Source organism: Pleuronectes platessa (genome assembly GCF_947347685.1).
Source record: "Pleuronectes platessa chromosome 2 unlocalized genomic scaffold, fPlePla1.1 SUPER_2_unloc_1, whole genome shotgun sequence".
Lineage (NCBI taxonomy): Eukaryota > Metazoa > Chordata > Actinopteri > Pleuronectiformes > Pleuronectidae > Pleuronectes > Pleuronectes platessa.
The window spans coordinates 13,698-33,471 of NW_026518866.1; the positions used below are offsets into that span (position 1 = coordinate 13,698).

Below are 19,774 nucleotides of genomic sequence, written 5' to 3' on the forward strand. Positions count from 1 at the left end.
GAGCTGTGATGTAGAGGCTGGAGTCAGAAGAAGAGGAGGAGGCTCCGAGAGGTTTGGAGATAAATGAAAAGATCACGACTGAAAAGTTCAAACCAACAAGAGCCCAGAGTTCTCAGAAGCTGATGATGCAGCGGAGCAGACAAACTGAAGATTCAATATAAACAATTACAACGATTACAACTGAGTGTGTGTGTAGTGTGTGTATAGTGTGTGTGTAGTCTGTGTGTGTAGTGTGTGTGTGTGGATTGTGTGTGTAAAGTCATGCTGTCCGAGCTGGAGACAGTGGAAGGAGAAATGGAGGCAGACGCTGATATTTTAAGAGAAGTCATCTTTCTCTGTCCGTCACTTTAATCCCTCTCCTCATCCATCTCTCTCTCTCTCTCTCTCTCTCTCTCTCTCTCTCTCTCTCTCTCTCTCTCTCTCTCTGTCTCTCTCTCTCTCTCTCTCCCTGGCCCTGGCCCTTCCAGCTGCCAACCACTGGATCCGTTATGAAAGACAAACACCATCACCAGCCTCCAGACCAGGAAGTGTTTAGCCTGAGGCTGAAACTGGAGCCGAACAGCAAAGTGAACCATCGCCTGAATCAGTCAAACTTTATTTACAACATGAGAACGTGTGGACTGTGTGAGCAGCAGCTGCAGTTTCACACTGAAAAAACAAACTAATAACTTATTCACTTACTATTTGTTTAAAGATTTCAACACTGAATTACATATGAAGACATAGATCAGGTAGAAACTCTTTATGTTCACAACAGTCTCCTGTCAGATTCTCTATAACATTTGTATAAAACCTCTAATATAATACTGTGGCTCTATTGGAAAAGAGTAAAACAGTAAAACTCCTCTTTGATCACAGAGGCTGGTAAGTGTTGATGTGGACCTGCTTTTCTTTGGCCGGATGTGTCGCGGCAGCTCTGTCAAATAAAGTGAGAGAAGAAGAAGAGAAGACGGGAGACGCTGCTACCTGAAGTCACCAGAGCAACAAACAGAGGAGTCGAGTTTCAGAGCTCAGCAGGAAGTGTGTGTCGCTCTATAGGTCGCTGGTATCAACAGGGAAACAGCTCGGAGGTGACGGAGCACAGACTCCGTTCTGAACACGTGTCCTGGTCAACTCTCACTCTATTACAGCCGAGGGACATTTAACAGTACATTATACACAAAAATTAATCTTCTCTATAATATCAAAGGTTTTAAATAACCTGTAAAACATTCAAATACATAAATGATAACAAAGTATATCACAGGCTAAAAATAAACCATTTATTAGGAAAGAGCAGTCATTATTAGTATGAGTACATTTGTAATTATTAGTTGAAAAGGAATTTACTTCTGATTGGTTGTTGCCATTCTGTAGGACAACAAGTAAGAAAACTTTATTTGAATGTTTTTTTAAAAGAGATGAGGAGAGAGATGGGACCAATCATATCTCTGCACTGGCGACACCCAGTGGCCAGATGCATGATGTGCTCGACTCGTCCGACTGTATGTCACCATGTGAACACGATACTACAAGAAAAGTAAATAGTTTAAATTTAGTAGAAGACTGATTAGATCCTGGTGTTTTGACCTCAAGGTCACTGCGACCTTCTGGCCGTGTCTTCTTAAGAACACCTTAGATTTAAATGATTAGAATCGGGGGGGTCGTAGGTCAAAGTTCAAGGTCCCAGTGGCCTCATTACACATGGTTTTTGGCCTCTTGAACATGATATAGGAAGTCTGTCCTTGACCAGCTGTCAATCAAAGAGGAACTGATTTCAGTGGTTGAAAGGTCAAAGGTCACGATGACCTCATATTACTGTGAGAGTATCATGAAAACCTGGAGGGACTGAACCTGCTTGATGGAGGAAAACCATCACAGGGTCTTAACTGGAGTTTTGAGTCAGCAGAAATTCAGACAAACCTGAAACTGTGAGAAGAGGAGAAGATCAGACCAGAACCTCACAGAGAACCAACAGTTTGAGGAGTTTCCTCTGTAATGAAAACGACCTTGGTTGAATGACCTTGACCGTTGGTTTCCTCTGTGTCTGAGAGGACGAGCACAGAAACCACTTCTCTTCTCTGAAGGAGCTTTCTGCTCCATGAGGGGCAGCCGACCCAAACAGAGAAACGTTATATTCAACCTGTGATATGTGGGATTCCTCCTGAGGCTGGATAATGTGAGACGATAGCTTTTAGTGTCAACTTGCACGTGTGTGTGAGCCAGATACATAGAAACATATTAGAATCTTTCATATCCACTGGGAGTTATGTGCAACCTTCTTCCCCGTGCGAGCTCACCACATCCCGACATGTTTGGTTTCTATCACTTGAGTCCAACTCATGAGCTGTCAGATGCTATTTGAACCTAAATGTGATAAATGGTGAATATGGTCCAAATAGCACAAATCTAATGTTGGCCCCTTTTGGTCCCTTTGGTTGACATGTGGTGTTTGCTGTGGTTTACTTGTGATAAGAGGAGTGGACCAGTAACCGAGACTGGGGACGGGGAGACTGGGAGAATAACTGTTTTCTACACTGGCTAAAAAAGAGACAAAAGTCTAGTTGACAAAACCCCTCAGGGACAGTTGAAGTCCTAATGTCCCACTATAGTTATGATTCAGTGCAATATATATCTATATAAATCTATCGTATATATTGAAATATGAGCTGTGCTGTCATCAACTGACAAATCAAAGAAAGTTTAATGTAATTATCTTTTAATAAAATGTTTTCAAATTGAAGTGGAGCAACCCAGTCTCATCAGATGAAGAAGTACTGTAATAACAAATAACTAAATAAAAAGTGTAAATTAAATTTCCTCTTTTCACATTAACATCCTCATTAAACTTTCTAACTGTTTCAACTCATCACGACAACTAAACAACTTTAACAGCTGCTCCTTTCTCTCCCTCCAAAAATCAGAACATGTGAGTTTGAGTTCCTCCTGTGAAAACACACACACACACACACACACACACACACACACACACACACACATTCAAACGCATGCAAAACATTCTAATGAAGCAAATCCAGGTTTAATCACCTCCCTGATTGCAGAAGATCAGAGTTAATCACGGGGAACAATCGAACACACACACACACACACACACGCACACACACACTAACACACACACCACTCATACGTGTGCTGTACAGGTGTTGGGCAGTTACCCAGAGTTCTCTCACTGCCGTCACTTGGCGTGAAATCTCTAACAAATGTCTGCAATTATCCCAATTATGATTCTCTCTCTCTCTCTCTCTCTCTCTCTCTCTCTCTCTCTCTCTCTCTCTCTCTCTCTCTTCAAACAAGAGAAATAAGAAACAAATGAAAAGACAATAAAGAAGGGAACAAAGACACAACATTTAAAAAAAAAGACATTATGTTGACTAACATTGATTTCCTAGAGACTCACACTAACCTTAACCTTAGTCACGACACACCTAACCCCCTTAACTTAACCCTAGCCAACCCTTACTTCAACTTTAACCTTAAAACATGTCTCTAGCTGGGACTATGTAAACAGCTTTAGGTCCCCACAACATGGGTAATTCCTGGCCCACACACACACACACTCACACCTGAATCAAGACGTGTCGAGGTCACGACCTCCTTCTATTGACCAATCAGCACTAATCCCTATCACGACTGACCAATCAGAGGCAATCACCATCAGCTTTGCCCTTGATTGACAGGAAAAGACCAATTTAACCATCAAACAGATGAAACTCGGACTGAGCCGGAGCGTGGAGGAGTCTCATCCTCAGATCTGCACTCAGGCTGTAATGGAGTCTGTCTCTATCTCTGACTGGTCACTCCCCACAGCCCCAGGGCTTCTACACTTAGTAATGTATTTCCAGGAGGAACATTCTTGTGGAAACTGTGGGAGGCGGTTCAAGTTATCAGGAGAACTTATAGAAAACTCCAGGGCCAAATTACAGAAAGACGGATCTGAACACGTGATGTAACCCCCCCCCCCGAGCACTGTGAGATATCTCCTGCTTTCATCAGCTGCTCCGTTTCCCGGCGCTGCCTCTTGTGATTGATGGGATGTAAAGGAGTCGCTGAGGCAGAGCCAAGAGCAGCAGGTGATCAAATCAAACGCTCCTCGCTTTTATAGTCTCCAGCTCTCCAACGCTCAGACCCTCCAGACACCTCCGAGCTGAACGTCTAACACAATGCATCCTGGGATTTCAGAGATTTTAACTTTTTCTAAATAGAAAATATTATTTTTTATATTTCAACACTTAGGTTGAGAAGCTGCTTTACAGCCACCAGTATCCCATGATCCTTTGAGTCAGGCAGATGTTTAATGTGCTGCAGCAAACGTGTGATCTCAGCTGATGTAATTTATCAAATCATAAAGATTGTGTGTGTATGTGTGTGTGTGATTGATTGTTCCTCGTGTGTCATAGACATAGATTTCAGACTAAAACACTTTAACTGGAGACGTCTCATCTGTTTTTAGGTCAGTGTAACTTTCAATGTGAGTTTCCCTTTTAGAAGAATCACTTTCATTCATCACATCATTGGTTATTTTTCTAGCGTGTGAGTGTGTGAAACTATTTAAGGTCTCAAGTGTGATCAGTGAATTTCAGTTGTGTGGTCACGTCTCTCCTGGTGCTCACGGCTGCCTCGTCCTCGGCCAGGGGGCGGTAACTGATTTCCTTTTAAACGGTGGAGACGTGCAGTAAACGTGGCGTGATGCGTTCAAAGACACTTCGTGTGGTCCCTTCATCCACCAGGCCTCGGCCACAGGGTGAGGTGCGTGTGCTCCACTCAGCAGCTCGTCAGGTGATTATTCGCAGCTCAGGAGCTGATTTACAGGGAAGTTTTCAAACTGAGTCTCTGGTTTGATTTACAGCAGCTGCTCCGAGATTCAACAGAAGGGAAATTAAATCCTGTAGATGAATCACAGGTGTAGAAGTTATTATGGAAACTAATAGAAAGAGTGAAGCCCGGATGTTTCAGCTCAATAAACATCCCACAGAGCAAATTCATCAAATTGGACCAAACTACCACTGCAATAAAAAAAAAATAATAATACCAATAATTCTACTACTACTAATAAATCATAACTGTTACTGCAACTGAGAATTATTAGACTCATTAAATTGATGACCATTGTTCAGTGTGTGGATTATTTTCCATGTTAATGATTTAGTCTGTCAAATATTTGAAACATATAAAAATAAAAAATTACAATGTCCCGGAGTTCAAGATAAATTCAATTAAAACAGATTTTATCTACGTAAAAGACAACGAATCTGGTTTTAATCTTTTGTTTTACTTTATTTAACTCAAGAAATTGGAGCAAAATAAAGTGTGTATGTTCAAAATAGATAAATATTTCCGTCATAACAAGTCCAAACTTTGCAGTTATTGAAGCATGAAGTTCAAATGAAGCCCCCCCCCCCGTCTGTTTCTTCTCCTCTGTCAGAGTTGAGGAACAGCTCGGGCGTCTTCTGGACGGGTGGAGTCAGCGGCGGCTACGAGTCGATGCTGCTGGACGAGGATCACGGTTGGCTGCTGGTCGGAGGCAAAGACCACATCTACCTGCTGAGGCCCGACCGCCTGGACCTGCCCTCACGTTCGGTGAGATGTTGAAACACGTTCACAAACTTCTCGGCATCGAAGGAACCGAGTCGGTGTTTGACATCGAGTCTTGTAGCTGAAGTGTCGTGTTCCCTCAGGTTTACTGGCCGGCTGCCACAGAACATGTGGAGCACTGCAGGCTGGCAGGAAAGAGTCTGGAGGTAAGAAGTGTGGATGGATTATTTATTTATATTTATGTATTTCTGTCTCATATGGTGACTGAGCTCAGCATTAAAAGCCTTGACCACAGCCTCAGGGGATGTTTTCTGTTTTTCTTTCAGACGGACTGTGCCAACTTTGTCCGGCTGCTGCAGCCGTTCAACAAGACTCATGTGTACGCCTGTGGCACCGGAGCCTTCCAGCCACAGTGCACCTACCTGCACCTGGGACCCAGCACAGAGGTGAACATCCCATAATGAGTCAGACACAGAGCAGCAGGGTCATTGAGTCGTGATTGGATCAGAGCCGTCACATGTCTGCGTTAGAGCGTCATCAGAAAACTGCTCGTTAACTTTGAAGGATCAGAAAACGACAGAAGACACATCTCCTCTTCCTCCTGGCGGCCGGAGGTGGAGTCAATACATTTCAGATACAAGGGCAGCCATCTTGTACTGGTGACATCATTCACTGCCAGAGTCTGTGCAGCTGTGGTGGTGGAGAGGAGGCGTGGCATCGAGGTCCCTCTGATACACAGGCTCGACCAATCAGGAGTCAGTGTCAGCTGTCAATCATCACGTCTCAGACGGTTTTCATATCATCAAATAACTGATTCAAACCAAACTGATCAGAAACTTGAACAAACATCAGAGAGAAGGTTCATGACCTTTACTGCAGACAGCCGTCATGTCCTCCATCTTTATTTACAATCTGTTTTATCTGATTGTGAACTTTTCTTTCTCTCTCTCTCTCTCTCTCTCTCTCTCTCTCTCTCTCTCTCTCTCTCTCTCTCTCTCTCTCCCCCCCCTATCTCTCTCTCAGGAGCCGTTGTTCATGTTGTCTCACGCGGTCGAGTCAGGACGAGGAAAATGTCCCTTCAGTCCCAGAGAGCCGTTCACAGCCAGACTGACTGGTAGGTCTGACACAAACAACACATTGTGTGTCTTCATGCACCCACCCACACACACACACACACACACACAGACACACTAACAGCTGAATTCTCTAATGTTCTGGGGCGTACAGTCGGCCCGGTCGACCTCAACGGCACAAAACACAATCAACCACTTCAGGAAACTGAAAGAAAGAAACGCCATCAAATGTCTCGTGTTGACAGCAGCAGAAAAACGACTTTGACCTTTCACAGTAACTTTGTTATATCAGATGATTCTTAGAAGGATGGGACGGTTCCATCCGTCCAGTTGTGCTCTGCTGATCCGAGGTCAGGTCACAGAGGCAGCAGGCGGATCCTGAAGTGTTTCCAGGCCTGATGGGATGTATTTTCCCTCTTGTGTTCCACCCAGCACCCGACATGATGCTCCTCCCTGCAGGTGGTGGCTCCGGCTGCAGCACCACGGATTCCATAAACCGCTTATATTCATACAAACAGCCAAATACTAAATATTGGCTTGTAGATGTGTTGAGTCCAGGAGGCTTATCTAACATGTGACATTTGGTGCAGATTAATGTTCACTGAAGTTAAAACAACTTCCTGTTTCACGAAGAGATGTACGTTTCCTCATCAAGGTGTTTACGTTGCACCGACCACATTCAAAGACCCATCGTATGCCCATTTCACCACAGATGATATGGTTCCTTTGGGTCTTAATGAAATGTCTGTAACATTATTTGGTCAAAAAAACGCAAGGATCATTTAAAACAGCACCTTTTTACCCTGTCTAAAACAGTCCTCCTCAGATTGACCTGTTTCGAGTTTTTAAATGGCTGCAGGGCAAGCCCTTCAGGGGGCGCTATCGAGTCATTTGGGCATGCACATAAACCAAATGTCACGAGGGAGATGTTTGATATAAACTTGCTCTTTCCACTCTGTGGTTTGTCGTTGTTCGTCCTGAAGATGGTGAACTGTACGCTGGGACCTCGGTCGACTTCATGGGAGCAAATGCTGCGATCTTCCGCACGACGATCCAGGGCAGCAGTCAACACTACATCCGCACCGAAGCCTACGACCACAACTGGCTGAACGGTGAGACGCACCAGTCTGAGCCTTGGTTCAGGATTCCAGCAGCTTCCTGAGTCAATCTGCTTCTTCCCTCCATCTGAAATCCAGATATGATCTGTTTCCCTCGACCCTAACGCTCCTCCTCTTCCTCACCCTCCCTCCTCCTCCTCTCTCCCTCAGAGCCAGAGTTCATCGCCTCCTTCTCCATCCCGGACACTCACAGTCCCGACGACGACAAGGTTTACTTCTTCTTCAAGGAGAAGGCGGTGGAGGCGGGCCAGTGGGACAAGAGGGTTTATAGTCGTGTGGCTCGAGTCTGCAAGGTAGAAAGAGGCAGAGAGAAAATGTACAACGCAACAATCTGTTCTGCTCTAACATCCCACAGGCCACAGAAGAACTGATCAGGGACACGGGAGGTTTCTCTACTTTGTTATTAAGGTTTTTGTGAATATAAAAGTTCTGCAAAGTTCAAAAGCCCAAAGTTTGTGGTAAAGGGAGAAAACACTGAAGCTCCTAAAACAGCTCGTCTGACTCACCTCTACTGAAGCCAGGGCGCTAACAGCTCCGACTCAACGGAGTGAAAACTTTATTTAAACATAAACGTTGATCCGTTGAATTGTTGTCGTTCTTGTTGAGGAAAATCTCGGAGGTGGACGACATGAGTTTAAATACGTGCTTAATAAAAGACACTTGATGTTCCAGCTTCTAATATTTGATGTGAAACAGCAGCTGCTGAACTTAACAAGAGTCACTGTCTCTTTAATAAGGCGGAGTTTATATACACGTCAATGCTGATTGGACGATATATCTGACACACCCACCAAACAGGAAGAAACAAACCTCAAAGCCTGTTTACGCAGTTTTAATCTTCATCAGGAGGGGGGGGGGGGGGGGTCTTGAAGAGACAGGAGCTAGACGTGTTTGAGACAGAGGCTGAAAAGAGGAGCTGCAGCAGTGGACAGTCTGAGGAAAGTGTCTCCTGAACCTCAGAGCATGAAAACATTTGATCAACCTGAAGATGAGCAGAATGTTTTCCTCTTCATCTGGATCCAGAACGACGTCGGAGGGAGGAGGAGTCTGATCAACCGCTGGACGACCTTCCTCAAAGCCCGACTCGTCTGTTCTGTCCCCGGACCGTCCGGAGTGGACACGCACTTCGATGAGCTGGGTAACGTCCGTCCCTCCTTTTCCTTCCTTCTCTGCCCTCCACCTCTTCTTTGACCTCTGGAACAAACCAGCGTCTCCTCCTTTATCTTCTTGTCTCTGAACTAAAGAGGACACGGTGTGAATCTGTCCCCTCCTTTCCTTCCCTGTCCTCCCATGTATTTCATCACCTCAGCTTTTTGAAAGAGGCTGTGAACTCTCTCTGAATCTATCGGTTTATCTTTGTTGCCTTTTTATATTTATTGAAATGTAAATGAACTGAATTTATTGATCTTTTTCCGTCTTTTCAAACCAGCAGCTTACAATGACCCCTGACCTCTTGACCTCCTCAGTGAACAGTGTCTCATTCATGATGTTGAAGTTCAATGCTGTGACTGTGTGTTGTGTTTCTTTTCCAGAGGACATTTTTGTTCTGGAAACCAAAGACCCCCAAAATCCAACCATCTACGGCGTCTTCAGCACGTCCAGGTGAGAACACGCCCGTCGCTCAGCAGCTCCAGGAAACTTAGATATAGATGTTTAGCTGTGATGCACGTGTCATGATGACTTGACTCAAAGTTCCAGAAGGTTCTTTGGAGACTTGACGTCCTTGTTGGAGGCTACAACCTCGAGAAACACACAAACGTTCATGACAAATCCTTTCTATTGTGTCTTTTGTGTCACTAAATTACTACTCACTATAAAGTGACATTTTATTGAGCTGTGTGATTATGTAGAGATGATTTTTATACCCTACATAGTGCACTCATTGTGTAAAGTAACACAACCGATGGTCACCAACCCAAGAGATACACATGTTGACCATCATGCCTTGTGTTCAGCTGATTGAAAGACAAATGGCCGACAGACGAGAGGAGAGAGAGAGAATCGTTTGAATAACTGGGACTGGATGGAAGCAGCAAAGGACATTAAACATATTTCTATTTATAGATAAAAAAATATATATATATTATATATTTACTCAGTTTCTTTATAAACAGACTGACCCACAGCCAGGCTGCCTCGTGCACGCCCAGCGGTGAGGCAGATCAGAGCTGTGGGTGTGTGTCGGGGTCAAAGGTGAAGAGGCCCGGCTAGTTGTGTTATTTTAACCCTGACGTATAAAAGCTCTCCCACTTCTTATTTCCTCTTCCTGTCCTGTTCTCTCTGTTCCTTCTCTCTCTTCACTCTCTCATCCCTTTCTTTCTTACTGTAGCGTCCCTGTTCAATACAAAACATTCCCTGACTGTCTCCTCCTCCTCCTCTCTCTTCACACTCTGTCGTTCACCACCTCCACCAACACCTCTTCTTTGTCGTCCACAGTTCTGTATTTCGTGGTTCGGCCGTGTGTGTCTACTCCATGGCGTCGATCCGTGCAGCTTTCAACGGACCGTTTGCCCATAAAGAAGGTCCCGACTATCGCTGGGTGGAGTTCAAAGGTCACATCCCATATCCCAGACCTGGAGCTGTGAGTACACAGACATCACAAGAATGAACAAGTCTTTGAAATCATAAACTCTTAAATATCAGACTCCTAAATGAGCCGCTTCTTTTTTTTCATTTTCACACAGACACACACACTCACACACACACACACACACATACACACACACACACACACACGCACACACACACACACACACACACATACACACACACACACACACACACACACACACAGCCTCTCCCCTCTCACCATGTCTCTCGTCCTCCAGTGTCCCAGTGAGACCTACGACGCTCTCCACAAATCCACCAAGGACTTCCCAGACGAGGTGGTGAGCTTCATGCGGCAGCATCAGCTGATGTGGGAGCCGGTCCCGCCCCTCGGAGGCCGACCAATCATAACCCGGGTCAACGCGCCCTGCATGTTCAAGAGAGTGGTGGTGGACAGGGTGGAGGCCGAGGACGGACCTTACGACGTCTTACACCTGGGAACAGGTGAGGAGCAGAGAGAGAGTTTGGGAAAGAGGCCGGACGGACATGTACTTATTGTGTACCATGTGTACTGTGTGTACTATGTGTACTATGTGTACTACAGAGCTTAGACCATATAGAACTTCAGAAGTTCTGTCAATAGAAAACAAAAGTCCTGGTGACTGGAGGAGTTTGCTTGTGACATCACACGGCCTCTACTGCTCAAGGGCTTCTTGCATCTTGCAGATATGTGGCGTTCATTTCTGAGGACGTGCACGAGCGACTCATCACCATCTCAGGATAGATGAGGAAGCCATGACGTGCACGTGTCTCCGGCCTTGAATGGAAGAGTTGAAGGTGAAGAGAATTTACTTTGAGGCCTGAAGCAGCTGAAGTGATAGAAACTGAGAGAGGAGAGAGGAGATGTCTCTTAGGACCAGATCCATGTTTCCTCGTGAAGTTCTCAGCCTGATGAACCTTGACCTCCACTCACTGCAGGTCCTAAAAATAAACCACTGAGTCATAACTGTCCTTTGATTGAACGTAAACACTTTAATGGACGTCAGGCGTGCTGCTGCAGCCTGGAGCTTCACAAACTCAGGTGTTCTAACTAAAGAATGAAGAATTGAACCCATGTGATGTCAGAGGTCATCAGTGGAGACCTGGTTGGACTGAGGAGCTGCAGGTTGTGCACAGAGAACCAGTGTGAACCAGCAGGGGGGGCTAGAGGGAGGCTGGGTCTCATCTACTCAAGCCTATCAGTGTTTATGTTTACTTATAATGTTCAGTTTGTGTTGCAGGTTATTACTTTATTTAATTTTATTCTTTTAGGCCGAGCTGTGATCACTGTTACAGACTTGACAAAGCTCCTCCAGACCTGCAGAGGGCGCTACACAGCTGACGCAGACTCCGAGTTCAGAAAGTGAAGCCGATGCTGAAGCACCTGAAACCTGTCTTCTGTGTAGTGACCAGCAGGGGGCGACTCCTCTGGTGGTTTCTATAGAAAGTGACTCTACTTCTCACTTTATGACGTCAGTAAACATTCAGGAGTTTATGTCTCAGTCTCTAGGGGGGTACACCACAGTGTGACTGACAGCTGCTAGTGTCCAATGGGTACAAGTGGGCGTGACCTCGAGCTCTCAGTCAGGCTCCACCCCCCGTGTCACACAGGGATGTGTCCTGTGTTACCGTTGAGACAGTTGAAGAATGTTCCATGACCTTTCTCTCACTTCTCGTTTGTGAGAATTGAAGTTTATCTGATGTTTTATCGATGAGTTGTTTTTGTGTTGTTATTCTGATCATCGTGAATATGAAATGTGCGTTGACCTGAACTCTCTCCTGTCGTGGTGCAGATGATGGGAAGGTGGTGAAGGTGGTGTCGGTCATCACAGACTCCTGGGACCCAGAGGAGATCATTCTGGAGGAGCTGAGCGTCTTCAAGGTGAAACTCATCTGTGAATGAAGTTTTAATGCTGCTTCTGATCCAGGGACAGAAACACCTCTCACAGGAAGTACAGTGATTTGAGCTGGTTCCATTATATGTGCACACGTGGCCCTGTGTCCTGAGGGGCTTCACTGCAGATTGACCTGATGCCAACTACACCGTCTCTAAAAGAGAAGAGCAGATATCAGGACGCACATTTCCCAAGATCCTCTCTGTTCACAAACACACCAGGAAGACGAGCAGAGACATGACAGAAAATAGGAAATGCACATTCTTGTGTTTTTGTATTTAAACAGATGAAGAAGATGAGGAGGATGAAAAACAAGGAGAGGATGTAAGAGAAGGGAAAGAGAATGAAACCCTGTGCAGGTGAAGAGAAAAGAGAACGAGCTCAAACAAACAGGAAACCAGACGCTCATGGTTTCCTTCTAACTGAGACAGGAACTGAGTCCTTCTGCTCGTAAAGAGCTGGAAGTGACGGCTGCAGGAGGAACTGGTTGTTTGCTTCCTCACTGGGTTCCAGGTGGGAGGCTGTGGTTGGTGGGTTTGAGTTTCCTTCATCGACCCCTCGGCTCCTTCACAGCGGTCGGGGGTCACTGACTCTCCTCTGTGAGACGGTGAAATGAGGCAGTGGTCCAGAAAAATGGAGCTGGGGGGTAATTATCCCTCTGATGAAGAGAGAGACTCATTGGAGTTCTGACCTCAGAGCGAGGCCGCAGCCTTTAACGTTAACCTCGACCTCTGCACGGCTGAAAGATCACTTCAGTTAAAGACCAGTAACCAGTTGTGAGTCGGTCACATGAGGCCGACGCCTTCTTTTCCAGGTTTGACTGCAGACAGTGAGGTTTGTTGCTCCTGAGGCCGAGTTAGAAACACACACACACATTAACCACCCGGCTGTGAGGAAGAGGAGGGAGACGAGTGGTTTTCATGTTCAGTGGATTAACGACACAAAAGGACTCGATCTCAGGCACCAAACCAAAATCCCATTTGACTTCAGGAGAAATGAACCAGATGTGAAAAGTTGTTTTGCTCTTCTCTGAATTTCTACAATGAAAATCAGATTCATAGAAATGTGATTGTTATCAAACTCCCATGTATTAGTCTGGTTCTTCATTAACAGTCCATTTTTCTTGTTATTCCTCAGAGTCCGACTCCCGTCCTGAGCATGGAGCTGTCCACCAAGAGGGTTCGTCCTCACTCTTTTATTCACATGCACAGAAAACATCTAATTAAACATGAACACATTAGAGCCTGAAGACAGTCCAGTTAACTCCCTCAATGAAATCAGTGTCTCTCTGTGTCGTCCGTCTCGACCACAGCAGCAGCTGTACGTGTCCAGCGAGCTCGGCGTGGCCCAGCTGGGGCTCCAGAGGTGCGAGCTGTACGGGACGGACTGTGCTGAGTGTTGTCTGGCCAGGGACCCCTACTGCTCCTGGGATGGACAGACCTGCTCCAGGTTCTTCCCCAGCAGCAAGAGGTAGAGAGGGACGGAGGGGTAATGAGGACACAACTCGTTCAGAGCAGTTACCACATGGACGTCTAACTTTCCCTTGGTTTGGTGTTAGGAGGGCTCGGAGACAGGATGTGAAGTATGGAGACCCCTGGAGTCAGTGCCCAGTCACAGAGGACGGTGAGTTTCCTCCGTCTGATGTGAAGTCTCTTTATATCAGATGATCTCAGGAGGGTTCCCACATACACACTGTGGGTGATGGATCCTGGGTTTAGAAGTGCCACAGCGATGGGATGCAGAGCCTTGGTGGTTTCAGCTGTTTGGCCACTGGCTCCATCAGAGACCTGCATGAATCCACAACTGTGTTTGATTCTCCAGTCTGGATCCATCCAGAAGCTCCAGTTCATACTGGGTTCAGTCTGAGCAGCTTCTTCAGTGGGTTGTGTGTTTATTTCATTAGAATGTCCCTCAGTCGAGCTCACACCTTCACCAAGGCCCAACTGGATGGAATCAAACATATAATATAAAAATCAGTCTGGATTTATTTCATCAGGATCCAAACTGATCTCCCACAACCCGATGCCCAGAGGGAGAGAAGGACCTGCTGAAGTGTGACATGTTATAATCACAGCCTTGATGAGGCTTCTTCACGTCTGTTGTGGAACTTTAATGTTTTGCTCTAAAGTCACAGGTTGATCCACATAATTACTGTAATAAGAATTTAATGTTGGAATATTTTCCCTTATTTAGCTTTCTTCAAAAATGTCATCGCTAATAGTAGATTCTATTTTCTATTGAATTCAAGCGAGGAACTCTGAATATTTAAACTGTTTGAGGTTAATTTTGTACAATAATTAATTTGACAAGAACATTTTCCTTATGTTTATTCTTATCTCTACAAAACTCAAGTTTGAATTGTTGCACAACAGAATAAAACTAAAATACAGTTACAGTTAAAATTCCTTCTTGAATATTCTCTGCTGCAGGTAGAAACGAGGCGCCCTCTATGGGCTGTTCTGTGTAACTGCAGCTTCCTCTGCTTCAACACAGCGGCAGTTAAGATTATTGAAGTTTTTATTTTTTTTAGATTAGATTAGATTCAAGATGTGAAAAACTTGATCAAGTTAAAGAAATGATCAAGTTTTTCACATCTTTTATTTCTGATCTCAGAAATGTTCCCATGAGGTGTTGATGGGTCTTCTTCTCTTTCCTCTCTCTTCCTGTTTAGAACGTGTTTCCAAGAAAAACTGATTCTTATGGTTTTTCAGATTCACATGAATCACATCCTGAGTATTTCCCATGATCTGCAGCAGAAACTCTCAATGCTCTAAATGTTTCTCCCCGTCAGACTCTGCCTCTGTGGAGGAGAAGTCTCTGTACGGCGTAGAAGGAAACTCCACCTTCCTGGAGTGCGTTCCTCGGTCGCCTCAGGCCGAGCTCCGGTGGACGAGCAGCTCGAAGACAACTGAGGACAGAGTGAGTCTGAACCAGGAAACCTTCTGTCCCCATGAAACCTGCTGCTGGTGTCTCTGGTTCAGGAAGAAGAACGTTCCAGCTTTAACCTGATGTTAAATCACTTCTCCTTGAAGCATAGAGACTTAAACACTATTAGACTGTGACCATCTTCTTTTCAAAGACAGGAAGATGCTTTCAGGAGGGATGTGGCTGTAAAAACACAAACATGATGCAACTCTGATCCTTTTCAAATGATTCCACAGGTTTCTAGAACCCTGAACATTGTTCAAATGTATAATCTCTCAATTTCATGTGATATTTGCAACTTTTCCAAATCAAAATGTCCTCAAACAATTAGACAGGTGTTGTATAAGCTGATGACTTCTCACATGATATTTTCAAACCTCTAGTTTTAAGAGACTTAAAATAAACATTATTTATATTGCACAGGCTACACAAAGTGCTTCCCAAACACAACAAGAGAAAACACACAGTGTAAATACAGATTTCAACACAGTGACGATGGATGAAATGAATCCCAAAACAAACGTATAGTTGGAAACAATAGAAACAATAAAATCAACAGAATAAAAAGAAGACAAACAGCATTAAGACAAACAAGGTGATGAATAAAGAGCTGCAGTAATTTGGACGGCTAAACAAACAGTGAGTTCAAGTTAAAGAGAATCTGTGCCTCTCTGAATGAAATGTGTGATCTGACCTGTGATACTTATATAATAAAAATATCTATATAATAATATAAGACTGATTTGGAGACATTACTGAACAAGGCTTTTGGTGTTTACATGTCCCCAAACAAACTGTCTGTTGGTGTTGTTCTGATTGAGACGCCCCCTAGTGGCAGCAAATCACAGATCATGTGTTTAAAACATGAAAAAGACTTAAACGTAAACCTGATCTTTATAGTTTAACACGATAAAATCAAATCTGAAGACTACTGCTGCATAATGGGAGCAAGAGAATCAGACTCTCAGTAAAGGGACTATTTCTTTGGTGGAAGTCTCCTTCTTGACACGTGACACCAACTGTCTCTCCATGAGCAGATCAGTGAAGAAGCTCCGTCCTCTGCTCTAAACATCCTCTCTCTCTCTGTCAGCGTCCTCTCAGCGATGACCACCGCTCTCTCCACATGAAGCGTGGGTTGCTGGTTCAACGCCTAGAGCTGGCCGATGCAGGCCTCTACACCTGCACGAGCCACGAGCACTCCTACAGCCAGGTCCTGGCCCGCTACCGCCTTCACATCATCCCCAACCACAGCCTCCACCCGGCTGCCCCACACCAGCAGAGCCACGGCCCCAGCCACGGGAAGACTGGCCCGGCGGGGGGGGCCCTACCCGTGTTCCCGGGCCCTCCCCCCCCGGCGTCTCTGCCGGGACTCAGGAACTCGTGGCTGCCGCAGCACCGGAGCTACAAGGACCTGCACATGGTGGGGAGCAACAGTCTGAGCGTGGACGAGTACTGTGAGCAGCTGTGGTACCGAGAGAAGCGCCGGCAGCAGAAGCTCCGCAGTCTGAAGCTGAAACAGGAGAGCAGGAAAGCTCGGGTGAGGAGGAACAACCCCCCCGAGCCTCCTCTCTAGTCGGCTGCAGGACAGAGACTCAGGACAACAGCTCCTGTGAACTCAGAGGACAACAACGCTTTGTTTTGGAGCAAAATGCATTAAAGACTGAGTGTAATATAAAACAGAGAGTAGTATATACTTAACCTGAATATTAGACACCGTGGAAATAGCAGTGTAGGAAACGTGACTTGTCTCTGAACTGGTGTTACCAGCAGCGTTCACTGTGGTTTGGAACCAACAGCAGCTGGAACCTGTGGTTCTCTAAGTTCAGAGCAGCAGGACGTCCTCAGGCGTCTGAATCACAGACTGGAAATAAAGTTTTGCAAAGCGTCTCCACTTCTCCCTCGATCCAGAAATCAAGTCCAAACATCTCACGTACGAACACTTCCACCTCACGATGATGACCTCATTCAGAGTTCCAGTCTGATCGGGGGATGGAGCCGTGGTATCCAGGTCGAACCCGTACACAGGCTCGACCAATCAGGAGTCAGTGTCAGCTGTCAATCATCACGTCTCAGCCTGTTTCTATATCATCAAATAACTGATTCAAACCAAACTGATCAGAAACACTTGAACAAACATCAGAGAGAGAAGAACGACCTGAAATGACAGAAACATCTTTTATTTAACGTCTACTTGGATTCTTATTTTTTTGCAATTCTGCAGTTCAGCATCCAGCCACCAGGGGGCCGTTGAGACGCTTTGGCTTCACTTTTAGGAGCTGCCATGTCGTCCATCTTTATTTACAGTCTACGCTCTGAATTATAAACCAGCTCATCACAAAGGCTCCAAGATTCTTTGGTGTGTGACTTGTTTCATCACGGATCCTTGTTGTTGACACTTTAAAAGACAAACTCTGTGTCAGATATGATATTCATATTATATTAAAATCATCATGATCTACATGTATTTATGTGTTGCTGATCTACATTGATGAGATCTAGACCTCATACTTATTACAGTGGGTGGATTAAAGGCCTGAGTGGAGACGCACACATGAAATGAACCTTGCTTGAAAATACCTGGTATGTGCATCTTATCAGTTCTGCCATGTAACTAATAATTATTATTCATGATGTTTATTAAAGAACTCTATTTTCTATGGTTTTCTTCCTTCATGTGTTAGAGTTTAGTATTTTGTGTTTATACTTTAACAAACGTGTGTTTTTCTTTGAATCAAATAAAAACTGTTTTTTAACGTCACGATTCTCCAATAAGCTTTGAGATCAACTTGTTTTATACTGTATGTGAATAAAACACTAAATCACAACTTACATGTCAAATAAATCCAATGAAAAGATGATCAAGGCTTTGGTCAAGTTTTCTGTGAAATAGAATTTACACTCACATCAGTTTTGTTTCTTGTTTTCATAGAAAGTAGTTTCTATGGTGGAATTCCAGTTCATCCAGTTTAGACTTGATGGGAAAACCATGTTGTCTGCAGCCAGGTACTCTGGCTCTTTCCTGACACCTTGTGGTCAAACACTGGTACTGTTTCTACTTGGATCATTTCACACATCGAACACTCGTCTAGTCAGAGAAAAGAAGGGGATGCAAATCTCAGCAGTTATTGAAATACACAACGGTCAAATGATGCATCACAATGCAGCTGTATTTCTGTAGATCTATAAACCACACTGTGACTGGACTGTATGAATGTGACCTGACGTGGCAGAGTTCTGCAGATGGAGTCACACATTCAGCTCCAACACCAAATATAACAACCTTCACCTCACAGGAGGAAACATGGGTTTGAGCTCAGGCTTCATTTGATGGAGTTGGGCCGTTTGGGAGTTTTCCACATTTTAACAAACTATTGACGAATCAGACCGATCTCAAGGAAACACGTCTTCATCGAGTTCACATGATGTTACAGTTAATAACAATAATAATAATGAATGTTTATATATTTAAGTTACAAACAGCAGTTTTAATTTAAGAACACACACAAACACACTAACACACTCTCTCACACAGACACACACACACACACAGAGTCATGTGATTTCCAGTAACTGCAGAGAGGGGGAGGAGCCTCCAGTGAAAGTGAAAGTGTTCAGACTCGTTCTAACTTCAAGGAGCAGACGGAGGAGACGTGAAGTCTGAGGCTGGTGAGTGATCAGCTACATTTATATTATTCATTCATATTATTTTACTGTCACAGACTCTGAGTCAGTTCTTGTGTAATTGTGTTTGAGCTCAAATAGTTTTTCACTGGATCCCAGAGACAGATATAAAACAATTCAATAAAACATGAACTGTGAACCAGTTCCTCTTCATGGGTGTGAACTGGACTTTGGACTGGTTGTTATTAAGAGTGTAGAGTAGTAGTGGTTGGTGTGTGTGGATGTTTAACTACAGACTCTTCACCATTGAGCAGAGAAATATGTGTGTTAGTAGAGAAACTGGTTCAGAGAGAGCGACCACCACCCGAGGCAGGGAAACAGGAAGTGATGCAATTCGCTACAGTACGTCAGTGTGAAGTGACTCTCTGATTAAAAGTGACATCTGTTCATCAAGTGTTTAATAACACAACGTGTTTTCACAATCACACGTTACAGCAGTGGTCACCAACCAGTGGAGAGTCTTCACTGTCGATCCCAGTAAAGCTCACATATACATATTCCTTTTTATTTTTGTTATTATTATTGTCTGTAAAACATATTTCATGAGTAAAGTTACAAATAGTAGTTTTAACTTTAACACACACTTCATTCATATTATTTCCAACACATTAAACCTACAACTGTCTCAAGTTAGCCTGACAACAGGGACACAGTGTAGGAGGGTTTGTTATATTTGAAGAAACACTGAGTTTACTACCTGGCTTCATTGTGTGTTTGAGCTCACAGTGTTTTTCCTCTCAGACTGAAGATGAGTGTTTATGAGGAGGAAGAGGACAGAGCAGTCTCCAGTTGTCTGTCTCTGAAGAGTGACTGGTCCATGGGAGTTCCTCCACTCTTCAGTAATGAACCTGGACCCTCACACACAAAGTAAGAGACCTGCTACAAACATGTGAAACTCCAAACTGAATCCTCACAGAATGAACCAGTGAATGATGTGTTCTGAATAAAAACATGTTTGTGTTTG

The 19,774-nt window shown here is 44.5% G+C and overlaps 2 protein-coding genes across 3 annotated transcripts in view; both read left to right on the top strand.

The window, feature by feature from the left end:
- The first annotated feature begins 4,642 nt into the window (after positions 1-4,642).
- Positions 4,643-17,987, top strand: LOC128436262 (semaphorin-3D). Of its 2 annotated transcripts, none has more exons than XM_053418026.1 (16): positions 4,643-5,577; positions 5,676-5,738; positions 5,859-5,978; positions 6,556-6,646; positions 7,589-7,717; positions 7,874-8,016; positions 8,747-8,861; positions 9,256-9,325; positions 10,160-10,304; positions 10,552-10,774; positions 12,103-12,191; positions 13,342-13,383; positions 13,517-13,674; positions 13,763-13,827; positions 14,996-15,123; positions 16,220-17,987. In XM_053418026.1, the coding sequence occupies exons 1-16, from the start codon at positions 5,383-5,385 to the stop codon at positions 16,700-16,702; spliced, it is 2,259 nt and encodes a 752-aa protein (XP_053274001.1). In that variant the 5' UTR covers positions 4,643-5,382; the 3' UTR covers positions 16,703-17,987. The 2 variants fall into 2 exon arrangements, with proteins under 2 accessions (XP_053274001.1, XP_053274002.1); XM_053418027.1 differs by having other exon boundaries at positions 13,520-13,674.
- Positions 17,988-18,665: 678 nt separating this feature from the next.
- Positions 18,666-19,774, top strand: part of LOC128436258 (protein NLRC5-like) — a 426,728-nt gene continuing 425,619 nt past the window's right edge. Inside the window, 2 exon segments of the mRNA XM_053418014.1 lie at positions 18,666-18,795; positions 19,552-19,677. Of these exon segments, the coding sequence (XP_053273989.1) occupies positions 19,559-19,677 (119 nt within the window). The 5' untranslated portion in view covers positions 18,666-18,795; positions 19,552-19,558.

Coding starts and splice junctions, on each gene's coding strand:
- LOC128436262 (XM_053418026.1), top strand. CDS start 5,383: ATGAAGCCCCCCCCCCCGTCTGTTTCTTCTCCTCTGTCAGAGTTGAGG. Junction 5,739..5,858: donor TGGCAGGAAAGAGTCTGGAG/GTAAGAAGTGTG, acceptor TTTTTCTTTCAG/ACGGACTGTGCCAACTTTGT. Junction 7,718..7,873: donor CGACCACAACTGGCTGAACG/GTGAGACGCACC, acceptor TCTCTCCCTCAG/AGCCAGAGTTCATCGCCTCC.